General features: G+C 48.3%; 1 protein-coding gene across 1 annotated transcript in view; it reads right to left on the bottom strand.

Annotated features, from left to right (window-relative positions):
- URGCP (upregulator of cell proliferation) overlaps positions 1–13,192 on the bottom strand; it is a 33,739-nt gene extending 20,547 nt beyond the window's left edge. The window contains exon 1 of the mRNA XM_060020127.1: positions 12,638–13,192. Coding sequence (XP_059876110.1) covers positions 12,638–12,651 — 14 coding nt within the window. The 5' untranslated portion in view covers positions 12,652–13,192. The remainder of the gene's footprint in view (positions 1–12,637) is intronic.
- Positions 13,193–13,651: the final 459 nt, after the last annotated feature.

The raw sequence follows: 13,651 nt of genomic DNA, 5'->3' as shown, positions 1-13,651 counted from the left end.
AAGGAGCAAGATACTTGCCCAGGCTCAAAATGTTTCCTCACAGATTGCTTATTAGGTGCTAGGAGAAAAATAAAACCTAGCAGTTATACTTGGCTGGGTAATCAAAGCCAGTGACCATGGGGACAGATGGCTATGTGTGCCCCCAGCTGTGGTACCCTGAGGAAGGACACATCATCACCTATACAGCATTCTGGCTGAGGATGTAGAACCCTGATCTCATCATAAGGACAAACCCAAAATGAAATGTTATGCTAGAGGGGGAGAACAATATTATTATCTCAAAGTATGAATGTCACAAAAGAAAAAAAAAAAAAGATCGAGGAAATGTTCCAGATTAAGGGTGCTAAAGAGACAAGAAAAAATGCAATACCTAACCCTAGACTAGATCCTGAACTAGAAGGAGACATTTTGGGGTCTACTGACTAAATTGAAATATAGGTGCTGTCAATGTCACATTTACTGATGTTGATAATTGTACTGTGGTTATGTGAGAGAATATCTCTATTCTTAGGAAATAAGACACTGAAGGATTTAGGGATAAAGGGTGATGATGTATGCAAGTTACTCTCTAATGGTTAAGAAAATAATTATATACATGTGTATTTATGTGTGTGTGTGTATACACATGCATACGCATGGAGAGAGACAGCAAGAGAGAAAGAATGATAAATGAGAATGGTAAATGAGCTAAAATGTTAAGAATAGGAGATTCTGTATAAGGGGCCTTTTTAATTTTGTAATTTCTCTCTAAGTAGAAATTATGTCCAAATAAAATGTTTTAAAATTAATAGTGGTTAGTTATTTCTGGGTAGTATGATATCCATTTATTTTGTCTTATTTGAATTTTTTAAATAGAAGAGGCATGTATTGATTTAATAAAATGAAATGAGCCATTAAAGTAATGCTGTTAGTCTGGGTCAGGGCCAGAATCAGATATGTGTGTGCCCCAAGAAAACTTGGTCATCTGCCACCCCTTCAAACCAATGTTCTTCCAAGAGTGTACAGGTTTAAACTTTAGTTTGTGGCAGGCCCCCTCAGAGACAAGCAATCCAGTTCCAGTTAATTCATCAGCAGAAGAACTGTTTTGTGTTAATCAAATCCACCCTCCTAGAGGAAAGAAGGATTTCAGGACGCTTGGTTGTTATTCCAGCATGTTCCCCGAAGGTCTCATCCTCAGCCCTCTCTGAAGGGAGTTCCAGTAACCTCAGTGGTCACTGTGTTCACAGCTGTTTTAGTCACTTTATCAGTGCAGAGGACTAGGCAGCTCTCTGACTTAATCTGACCCTGATGCTGATAAAAATGGGACTTTTCATTGTCTTCTCTTCATTTTTCTGCAAAGAACATATATTGCTTTTGCAATAAGAAAAGAAGGTAACCTTAAAAAAAGAAAACATGACTGGTTAAAAATAGTTTCCCAGTGGGGAAGAAGCAGGCCCGGCCTGGTGGTGGCATGGAGCCCTGTGCTAAGACCCAGGTAAGAAAAGGGCAGAGGACAGGTAGTTATACCCAGGGCGTTGCCTGGCCTCTTCCCACTGCACACAGGCTCTCAGGACACACTCGCCAGAATTTCCCAGGAGAGGAGCTTAACTCCAACCCTATATTTTCCATGCAAGAAAGTAGAAAACAAGAGTGAAATTATCACAGGGACAACCCTGAGTTTGTGCTAATTTCTGAAAATATACATATAAATCTGTTCTTGATTCTTGCCAACAAAGTTCACACCTATTTGAGTCTCTGTGTTGTAAACTGGAAGCAGAGCCAAGTCTTGCAAGAGAGAACAGCAATAGAACGTCACCTTTGTGCAATGCTTTTTAATTTACAACTCTGCTTTCAATACCTGTATGGCCTGAATTGTGTCCCCTCAAATTCCTATGTTGAAACCCTTTTGCATATATGGCTTTTAAGGGAGTAATTAAGGTTGAATGAGGTCACAAAGGTAAGGCCCTGATCTGATGCGACGGGTGTCCTATGAGAGGAGGAGACCTCCAAGAGCTTGCTCTCTCTCTGCAGGTGCACAGGAAAAGGCCAGGTGAGGACACAGTGAGACAGTGGCCATCTACAAGCCAGGGAGAGACACCTCAGGAGAAACTGAATCTGCCTGCACTGTGATCTGGGACTCCCAACCTCCAGAACTGCAAGAAACAAATGTTAAGTTACCCAGTCTGTGGTCCTTTGTTATGGCAGCCTAAGCAGCCCAGCATCACCAAGCTAGGAAGCACAGGGCCAGAACCCGAACGTGAATCTTCTGGTTCCCTTTCGGCTCATTATTTGTAAGGCTCAGATAGGTTTTAGGTAACATAATTACAGCTGGTAATTACAAAAACCATAAAAAACAGCCCATCTGCCAACTCCAAGTCTTGCCAAGCCTGCTCTTGCCTCCACAGGCAGACAAGACCAGGGGAGTGAGAACAAGCCGTGCTTCCAATGCGCCCAGACGTGAGCAGAGCGGCCTTTTACAAAGCAGTTTTTGAAAACTGCGAATGTCTTTTTCTGATTCCAAAAATAAGACAAATATACAGAAAAGTACCAAGAAAATGCCTTTGCTCTTTTGAACAATTACTCAATATGTTAACCAATCCTCCCCCGCCCCCGCCTCCTACTTCTGACCTATTCATGTTGCTGTAGCTCATTGCATTAATCGATATATAGGACTACATTCTCTGCATCCCGTTTTACTTCCTCATTAAGGGCTATTTAGATTTTGGTCTTCTCCTGAGGCCCATGTTGGTCCTTGCAAGACCCCAGGGCATAGAGCCAAAAGTGGAACCCAGCGCAGGCCCCGCCTGGGGGCCACCAGCACAGAGGTCCGGCCCGGGCATGGGCTCCTGGTCTCCATGCTGCCCAGGCCTGTAGCCTCGGTGCCGTGGCATCACGGCTCAGCTTCCCTTCTGGGGGCACCTCCCCACACAGACTTCTCTCCAGGGCAAGAAGCGATCGGAATGCCACCCTGAAGGCCAAGTGTGTCTAACAGTTCTTTCTCACAAAGTTAGGAAGCAGACAGCCTGGTGTGCGCACAGGGCTCCCTTCAGGTCTGGCAGGCAGAGTCAACAACCTGACAGCCCGAGGCCATCCGCCTCACTGGCTGTCAGTCCTGGGAGACAGGGCAAGGCACACTTTCGGTGTCCTTCATTCTCTTTTTCCATTGCACAACAGAATTACCTGAGGAGCTTTCCTATTCATACCTGGAGACTCTGATTCAGGAGACCCATCTCTGAAAGGGAGATGCCTGCCACCACCTCAGAGTTGGGCACTCCTTGGACAGTGCCCCTCAAGGCCAAGAATAAACTGTCCAAACCTTGCGAGCAGGGCTAATCCCTAGCAACAAACCTGGCTCCTTCGTTGGGTGGCACCAATAAAACAAGCCGGCACAGAAAATCTAACAAAAGGAGACTAAATACGGGGCAGTTGCTTACCATAATGTAGTTGACAGTATATTATTAATAACCTTGGATAATAGTTTGACCCAATTTTTGCTGTTTGATGCTAATAGCTTTCAAGATCTTCCCCTTCCTGACCTGCCCCACATCTGGGCCAGCAGACAAGAGAGCCTGAGGGCTCCTTTCTTTGGTGTTAGCTAGGGACCCTCACCCCATTACAACACCCCAAACAAAACAAAAAACAAAACAAAACCTGAGGCCAGTTGCTCTACCCAGAAAGCCTCACTAAATTAGTAATAAACTTTTTCAAACCCTCCTGGTGGGTTGAACTGTGTTTCCCCATAACATATGTTCAGGTCCTAACTCCCTACTATGAATGGGACCTTATTTGGAATAAGGTCTTTGCAGATCTAATTAGTTAAATTAAGATCATGTCATACAGGGGTAGGGTGAGCCCCTAATGCAATGAATGGTATTCTTATAAGAGGAAAATTTGGATACACAGGGAGAAGAACATGACGATGGAAGTGGAGATTGGAATGATGCATCTACAATCGAAGGAACACTGAGGATTGCTGGCAGCCGCCAAAAGGGTAGGAGAGAGGCTTGGGATAGACTCTCCCCCAGAGCCTCGAAAAGGAACCAACTCTGCTGACACCTTAGTTTCAGACACCTGGCATCCAGAACTGTGAAAAAAAGATTTCTGTTTTCTTTAAGCCTCCCAGTTTGTGGTCCTTTGTTATAGCATCCCTACCAAATGAAGACAATGTATGTGTGGCTCTTGACAGCTGTATTAGTTTCTGCCTCTCTTGACATGGGTTCTCCCCTGTATGTGTCCACATATCACTCTTTTTAAAAATATTATTTATTTTTTTGGCTGCTTTGGGTCTTCGTTGTGGCACGCGGGATCTTCGTTGCGGCATGCGGGATCTTTTTGTTGTGGCGTGCAGGCTCTTTGTTGCGGCGTGTGAGCTTCTCTCTAGTTGTGGCTCATGGGCTTCAGAGCATGTGGGCTCTGTAGTTTGCGGCACATGGGCTCTCTAGTTGAGGCACATGGGCTCAGTAGTTGTGGCACGCAGGCTTAGCTGCCCCGCGGGATGTGGGATCTTAGTTCCCCGACCAGGGATCGAGCCCACGTCCCCTGAATTGGAAGGCAGATTCTTTACCACTGGACCACCAGGGAAGTCCCATGTCTGTGTCTCTTCTCTGCCTCTTTTAAGGGCACTAGTCACTAGATTTGGGCCCACCCTAACCCAGTGCAAGTGCAACCTTATATTAAGTAATCACATCCGCAAAGAACCTATTTCCAAAAAAGATCACATTCACAAGTACTAGGGGTTAGGACTTCAACATATGTTTTGGAGGGAACACAATTCATCCACAATATCGAAGCCAGAACTAGGGGCCATCCCACCTCTGCAAGGTGACCACATGCTTTGAAAAGTTTAAAACTCACTGTGCAGCAGTGGGGACTGGCTAAGAAAACATACATGAAAAGTTTCCATCAAACAGCACATGAGGACAAGTAGATGTCAGTTATTATAACGTAGGTAATAGACAAGCACCGTGAAGCCCGGCATTTAGTCCCTGAAATGTGCTGGCACATGCAGGGAGCGTGGCAGAGGGACCCACTGCAGTCCTGCTTTTATGCACCTAGAATTTCCTGAAGGCAGGAGAGGCAGCACACTGGGAAAGGACACACCCCTCACATGTCAGGCAAAGGTGTCCTGCCTACTGCTGTTACCCCTCCAGCAGGATCCTGGGGCAATAATCATTGCCACACCCCAACCTAAGAGTGTTGCAAGGAGAGAATCAGTGTAATGAGCAACAGGTCTTGGTCCCAGGTTCGTGCCATGTAGGTTCACCATACAAGAGGAAACAGCTCTAAAATGCTGCCCCAGTCCTCCAGGAGTTTATACTAGGGTTAGGCTGGAGAGATACTATGAACACTCATTACATGAACTCTACAAAATACAGGTATGTTAATCTTTAAAACAAAGCTGGCCACCCCTGTCCTGCACACCTAATCAGGTTGCTATAGGGACCCAGAGAGACTTACACATGTGAAGCAAGTTTATATAAGGCAGTGTTCTCTTGGGTTTATCCACACATTTATTTCCCGCTAGGAACTTTTCTAGGAGTTTGGGATATATCGGCGAAGGACATAAATGTCTCTGCTCTTAGCTTACATTCAGTGAGCGGGGGGGAACTGACAAGAAACAATTTTTAAAAGTTTTAAATAGAAGATACACTGGGAGGCATTAAGTGCTCTGGAAGAAAGAAAGAAAGTGTAGACTAGGATCAGGGTACCGGGCATGTGGTGCATGGGGGCACAGACTGCTGTAATTAGGTCAGGGTGGGCCTCCCGGAGAAGGGGACATGCAAGGGCAGGCTTGGTAGGAGAGGAGGGCGTAAGCCACACGGCCCCCTGGGGAGAGCGTTCCAGGTGCCATGCAGGCCAGGAGGGGCTCAGGGATCGGGGGGGAGGCCGGTGCAGCTGTTATGGAATGAGCGGGACGCAGGCGGTAGAAGAGGCCGGGTAAGACCGAACTTTCTGGCTTTTATTCTGGAGAATGGGCTGCATGCAAGTCGACATGCCTGTTTGATGTTGAGAACAGATTAGAGGTGACAAAGATCAGACCTGGGTAGTGGCACCAGAGGCGACAACACAGGGCTGGGCTCTGAAAGTCTCTGTGAAGGACTGGACAGAGTGTGTGAGAAAGACAGTCCAGGAAACCTCCAAATGCTCAGGTTCAGTAGAGCTGCCACTGTCTCGAACGGGAAGTCTGTGGATGCGCATGACGGGACCCCGAGCAAGCTAGTGCTCGTGTTGTGGCCCAAGACCCGTGGACGGCCTCCGTGGAGATGCTGAGCGGCACAGGGGCCGCAAAGGGCTGGGGCCGCTTAGGGAAGGCAGCGCTCCACAATGTATCCAAAAGACCACTGTTGGCTCCCTTCCTTCAGACACACAGTCTGCCCACAACAAAGGCAGAAGCACCTTGCTATATTTATCCATGATAACAGAAAGAAATGGTGATGTGGAAGAACTAAGAGATCAACTGGAAAACTGCTGTGAGCAATGAGAGAATTCAGTAAGCTGGGGACATACAAAACATTTTTTTTAAAAACCCAATTGCCTTCTTATATACAAACAAGTTTAGCGATGTGAAAGGAAGACTCCCATTTAGAGTAACAACAAGAAAAAATTTAAGAATACACATATAAATGTGCAACATCTATATGAAAAGAATTTCTAAATACTAAAGAATATAAAAGACTCGGACAAAGCCATATCCTTTGGGGAAAGAAAGGCTCACTATAATTTTAAAGTCGATTCTCCCTAAATTAACCAATAAGTGAATTTAGGTTTGAAAACAGGGGAGCTGATTCTATTCAGAAATATTTGTGCAATAATAATCAGGAAAATTCTGAAAAAGACCAGGAATGAAGGCGGACAAAACCTGCGAGACAGCAAAACATAGTACAAGCCACAGTAAGTTAAGGCTGTAGCACTGGTTCATGAATAGGCAGAGCTCAGTAAGAGAAGAGCCCAGAAACAGGCCCAAATACAGGTGGGAATTTTGTCCCTGATCCAGGCAGCTCTAAGCGTCTGGTGATTATTCAATTACAACAACATGGAAAAAATAAAGGTAAATCCCTACTACTCCTTTCACCAAAATGAAAACGACCTGGATCTAAGAGGTAAATTAGAAAATGAAACCAAAAATGCACTGAAAGAAATATTAAAGACTTAAAACAAAGATCTCAGAGCAGGGAAGGCTTCATACAGTCAAAAGGTAAATAACAAAGGAGAAGCATTTGTAACACAAACAATGAAAGTCAGTTTTCTCAATGTACAAAGATCTACAAATCCATGAGAAGGAACCAAGAATCTAAACAGAAACAAAGTAACAAAAGACATCTCCAAAAGGCATTCTGGGTTTAAAACAGAACAAGGAGGAGGACACCAATCCACACTGTGCCCTGCCTCCCGGGAGGATGCTTCTCTAAGGAGGATGCCAGTTTCTCGGACAGGAACAGGGGGCAAGGTGCCTGAGATTTCATTTATGTTCCTTTTATACCTTTTGAACTTTTTACCATATGCATATATTACTTGTTTTTAAAAGTAAGGCAACTAACAATTTTATAAAAAGTTACAACGCGGAGAATCTGGGACAGAACCACCACTTCTGAACTACATGCAGGTGGTCTCGCTCAGAATATATAGCCTCCCGGAGGGAATTCTTCTTTAAAAGAAAGAGCGCGTCTAAGTTATTCCATATTCAGCCATATTTCGTAAAAGCATAATTGAAAGGACAACCACTCTGCTAATACAGACAAACCAAGTGAACACATTCTTACTCCAGTTTCATCCCGAGCATGCCGGAGACACAGTGCATGTGCTTTGAGATCAGAACCAAGTACTGAGTCCAACATTTTTGTTGTGCCTCAGTAACCAAATTTAAACCGACTATTCACAATGGGGTCATTTTGCATCAAGTTCTAACTTAAACTGCTTGGGTGGGCCTCGATTTCCTCACCCATACAATACGGATAATAACAGTACTTACTATAGCGTTGTCGCGAAGATTCAATAACATATTATAAGCAAAAGCACTTAGAACAGGGCCTAACAATACACTCTTTGGAAGTAGGCAGGATCTAAATTTAAAAGAGCATTCCCTTGGACTGGAAAGCCCCTGCCAGGGGCTCCTGGTTGTGGATAAGAAGAGGCTCTCCTTGAGCTGGGGGCCAGGTTCGCCACACGGCACTCCATCTGATGAAGCAGTGGCACATCTGCCACCTACAAGGAGGTAAGTGGGCTTTGGTGAGCCGCTCTGCAGAGCCAGGGATGGTTCAGCTACAACACCCCTCCCAGTTCTCTCGTTTTCTCCAGTAGGGACACACTGGGGTGGTTGCTGGCTCACTGGGCAACCCCAGATCTACTGGGGAAGAGCAGAGTCTGCATCCCGCTGGCAAAGCCATGTGTGTTCTCTGGAAGCCACAGCAGCTCCTGAGCAGAGGCCAAGGGCTCCCGGCTGGACCTCACCCAGGAGCAGTTACATACCTTGCCCGACTTGCTCAGTGTCTCCTCCCCACTGTGTGATCTGTGGGCCTCTTCCTCCCCACACCTGGCCTGGCTAGAGGACCCTTCCTCCACCCACTGTGAAGAGCTTGGGGCTCTTGTGGCCCATTTGGACCAGGCTAGGCTTCAGCGGGAAAGCTGAGCCCTTCCCAGAAGGGGAAGCCCAGGATCCTTTCCTTCCCCACAAAATGTTGGTGTTGGGAGAGAATCTTCCTGGACAAGGAAGACGAAAGGTTGAAGTTCAGTCCAGGGTACTTTGAAATGTCCAGTGGATGTTACTGGGAGTGCTTTCAGTTCCAGGGGAGATGAATCCTGAGGGAGTGGCCAGGAAGGCAGGTGAGGTGCTTGGTGGGGCTCCTTGCCTCCCATACTTTGACTCCAGGACAGGTCTCATTACATCACTCCTGGCCCAGTGCAGAGACTACTTAGGTGCTACAATGACCACATTTTCTGAAACAAAAACCTGAAGGTAAGAGTTTACTTAAGGATATGGATGGTTAGAATTCGATGTTCGCAACCGGATCAAAGAAATGAGGACTGACTATTTCTGAAGGAATATAGGAGTCAGGGAGGAAGTTTCTATCTTTGAACATGGGGTGAATAAAGATGCCACTAGCTTCCTATTTCTTGACTCAATAATTCCACCAGACAGGCAAAACTTTTAAAGTCCGATGTCATCACATGTTGGGAGGTGGAGAGAGCCCTTAAAATGTGGTGGTGGAAGGGGAAGGTGGTACGATCATTCATAAGCATACTTTGGTAGTATGAGCTAAAAAAATGGGCTGGCCCTCTGACCACAGTTCTTTGTATCTACTTCAGAAAACCACTTGCGCGTGTCCAGAGGGAGACACCAAGTGCGCACAAAGAAAACTGAAAACATTCTTAACTAAATAACATAACCATGACGCAGAATATTATATAAATGTCAAGTTTTAGGTAGATCTGTTCTTTGTTCTCACGTGAAGAGCATTTCAAAGCATATTGCTGGGTGAATAAAGCCTGCTGCAGAACAGTATGAGTCCATTTATGTAAAAAAGGCGCAAATAAGTGTTTAAGGTGGCAAATTTTACGTTATGTGTAAAATAATAAATTTAAAAATCTGAGGGAGGGGCTTCCCTGGTGGCACAGTGATTGAGAGTCCGCCTGCCGACGCAGGGGACACGGGTTCGTGCCCCGGTCCGGGAGGATCCCACATGCCGCGGAGCGGCTGGGCCCGTGAGCCATGGCCGCTGAGCCTGCGCGTCCAGAGCCTGTGCTCCGCAGCGGGAGAGGCCACAGCAGTGAGAGACCCGCGTACCGCAAAAAAAAAAAAAAAATCTGGGGGAAAAACAGAGCAAAGAACAAATATAACATGTAAATGCAATAGAAAATGTCTGTCGAGATACCTGCCTAACTAAGATAGGCAGGGAGGTTGGGGGGTAGCGGGGGGGACTCTAGTTGTATCTGTAAGGATGTCTCTCTGATAAAAATAATGGCCTAATTTAAAAGACCCCAAAATGTTTCAAGTGGTGGTCTACAGAAAGTCAGACTACACTTGATTTTTATTGTTTTATACTTTTTTGTTTTTCAAATTATCTACCATTAACAATCTGAAAAAAATATATATTTTGCACAGTTAACTAGGTTTGCTATCTCTCTAGGTGGGTATGGATGGATGACTGTAAACTTGCTATGGCTAGGAGGCCCTTTGAGGCAGGCTGCAGATGATGAAGACTATAGACCTTGGTCCCCGGAAAATGCACACGGACCCCAATGCTGCATACGGCTTCAGGGAATGCAGGACCCTGGAAGCCCACCCAATCGTGTACCCCAGGTTAAGAACCTCTGATTTGGACATTTAAAGCTGCAGAAATGGATGCAATCATGCAGAGAACGTGTGCTAGGTAGGAATTAGCAGAGATGGGCTACGGAACCCAAGGAAACCCCAAGAATGAAGAAGCAGGCAGAGTAAAGAAGAGATGGGGGCCATAAGGAGTGGAGGCCCGCAGAAGAGGGTAGACGGTAGCAGGCTGAGAGCGGTAGCAGGCTGATGAGCTCCATCTCCCCTGTCCCCTCCGCCTCTTCCATACTGCTGTCACATGGATTCCCCAAGAGCCTGATGACAAATATCCTTCAGTGAACAGTGGGCAGTAAGCCCACAAAAGGAGGCCAGGTCCTGTAGTCTGGCCCTGCCTCCATCTCTGGCCTTGTCTCTCCTTAATTCCAAACACACTGGGCTGTGAGTCATCTCAAATATATCTTTTCCTTTGATGCCTTCATTCTTGTCCTTTTCTTTTCCATAAGGCCTAGCACATTGGTAAGCTCCTCAAAAACTGTCAGAATTTCTTCTTTCCTTCCCAACTCTCTTACGGAAATTGTCACTTAGAAAAGAACACCAGATTTGGAGGCTCCTCCATTAACAGTCCAGCACAAATCACGGCTCCCCTCCCATCCCTGCCCTGAATCTCTGGACTTATTCCTGCAGCACCTAGTCTTCTAGGCTTAATGTCTGCTGACTTGGAGAGGCCAAAGAAGCTTAGGAAACCAAGTCTCCCTGGCTAGACTCTGGTCTACCAGCAAAGCCTGCGGACATATGGAGACAAAGACTGTCCCCAAATTTGTATATACCATAATAAGTACATAGTACGTTCCATGAAACGACATAAAGTATACTAAAAACGCTGTGACCTCAGCTTTGCAATGGGTACCCCTCAGAAATAAGTACCAACTGCAGACTCATGAGATCCCTCAAAAATAGTCAGGATTGCAAATATCAAATCTGCACTTACATGACCTTCCACAGAGACACAGTTTAGGGACTACTGGCCCACAGAAGGGCACACCAGCCGAGCATTAAGTCCGCCTCTGACTTAATGTAGTGGGCTGGGGTGCCCAATGCACCATCACTTTTTAAAGGCTTCACGGCAGCCCCACACAGGCTCAGCCACCCACTACTGCCTCCGATGCGCCCTGCCTCACCCTTTCCTGACACGAGGGCCAGGAACCCAGTGGGACCTTGAACCTCTGGGTGACAGCCTGGACTTCTGAGGGATGAGCTGTTTATTCTAATTACAAGCTCAAAGTACTGCGTACTTCTGACTGCTCCTCCCTAAACCTAGAAAGACAGCAGGTAGATGGGAAATGCCCATGACTTGGCTGGAGTCAAAACCCAGCTTGCTCCATCAAGGCCCACTGCACTGAGCCAGTTCACTCCAGTGAACTTCCCTTACCTGTAAGGGGCCTGATATCCATCTTCTCTGCCTCTCAGCCCACCATTCCCCCGACCCCACCCCGTGCACCAGTAAAAGCCCTCTGTGATGTGCAAGGATGTGCAGCGAATTGCTACCATAACCACTAGGTCTGAGACACACTGAATGGTGGACAGCAGTCAAATGAAGCCTGTTACCAACTAAAGCAATGACCTTGAGACTAATTTTCCTCCTCTGTGAAACGTAGCTGTTGCATTAACTCTTGTCATTCCCAGCTTTCACGACTAAATTACCAAAACAAAAAGTAATCATAATGAATTGCTGAGGTTTTATTTTGCAAAAAAAATTTTTTTTTTAAATTACAAACTCAGTAGGTCACCATCATTTCCTAAAAGAAAGAACATTTTCACACCAAGACAGTGGAATGGAGGTGATGTCAGAACAGGGGCAGCCACTGTACCCGGGCCCGCGGCCCAGCCCAAGCTGGAGGCCCGGACCAGGCCGAGGCAGGGTCTGCCCCGGCCCCTGCTCCGGACGTTCGGGGACATCCAGGCTGCATCCCGACGGCGGTGAGAACCCAGCATCAACTCCAACGCGAGCAAGCGGAGAAAACAGATGCGGAAGGCAGGGCGGCAGACGCCGGGCGAGCACCAGACGCCGCGGCTCCAGGCCGGGGGCGCCGCTGGGAGGTGGGGGGCTGCCGCTCCCGCACGCCCTCCCGCTCCGCCCGCCCCCCACCAACGGCCTCCGCGCCCCGGGCCCCGGAGCCCGCCCCCGGAGCCGAGATCCTCAGCCCGCGCCCCCAGCCCGCCCCCGCCCGGGCCGCCTCCGCCCGAGGTCGGCGGGAGAGGGCCGCGGGGCCTGGCGGGCGAGCGAGCGGGCGGGGGTCCGGGGCCGCAGGCCGGGGAAGGCCGCCAGCGGCGGCCCGCAGCCCCCACCCCGCAACCCCCCCCCAACCCCGGCGCGGCCGCGAGCGCCGCACTCACCCGGGCGACGCCATGAGCGCGGCGAGGTCTCGGCGCTGCCGCCGCCTCCGCTTCCTCCGAGCTGAGCGACTCCGCCGGGGAGGGGCCTCGCACCGGCCGCCGGCCGCCCGCCCGGGCAGCTCCAGGCGGCGGGGGCGCGGGGAGGGCCCCGGGTCAGCCGGAGACGGGTGTGAGTGGGCCCGGAGCCGGAGGAGAGTGAGGCCGGGTATCGGCTCCGAGCGTGCGGGGCGGTGGAGACTCGGGGAGGGGGCCCGGGGTCGGCCTGGAGCGGCCTGGGGGCGGCGGGGGCGCGGGCGGCACGGGGCTGGCACCGGGGACGGGGGCGGTCCGCGACCCGCAGCCCGGACCCGCCCACCAGCCCAGGTGCCCAGGTGCCCGCAGGCCGGGACTCGCCGGGAGGCGCCTTCGGTGCCGCACCAGCGGAGAAACTGCCCCGGGGCCACGAAGCAGCTGCAGGACCCAGGTGAAGTCACCACCTCCCTGCCGTATGAGTTTGATTTCCTTAAGAAAAGCCTTTTCTTTAGCTCTGGAGGACGAGGCGTTATTATTAGTAAGCAAAACGATAACTTTGCTTTATCTTACTTGGTGTGCTGCCTTGCCCGCGTTGCTGGCCTCTCAGAGCCGGTTACACATGGTAAAAGGTGTGTCAGATCACACTGTGAAGCCCTAAGGACTGTGGAGGCACTTTTTATTATCCTTTACATTATACTATTTACCAATAATAATGAGTCTGTAATTCCTGCGGTGGGTTTCACAGCATCAGCGATGGGTACTTGAGCCTCAGTTCCTGTCTCGGCAAAATGAGTTTTCAGAGATAAGTGAGCTCTTGTAAGTAAAAACACTTAAAAAGCTCTGGATAATGAAAACCACTGTTGATCACATTTCTGTGTTATATTAAATATTATTAATAATCATTATTATTTTTACTACTAATAAGAACAAGAGACAGTAAAGCTGTGACTGAAAGCCTTGGCTCTGGAGCCAGACTACCTGGGTTGAAATCTGAACTCTTAC

Source organism: Delphinus delphis, chromosome 9 (assembly GCF_949987515.2).
Source record: "Delphinus delphis chromosome 9, mDelDel1.2, whole genome shotgun sequence".
In the NCBI taxonomy this organism is placed as follows: Eukaryota; Metazoa; Chordata; class Mammalia; order Artiodactyla; family Delphinidae; genus Delphinus; species Delphinus delphis.
The sequence above is the reverse complement of the archived record's forward strand: the minus strand, read 5'-3'. Positions and strand labels throughout refer to the sequence as shown.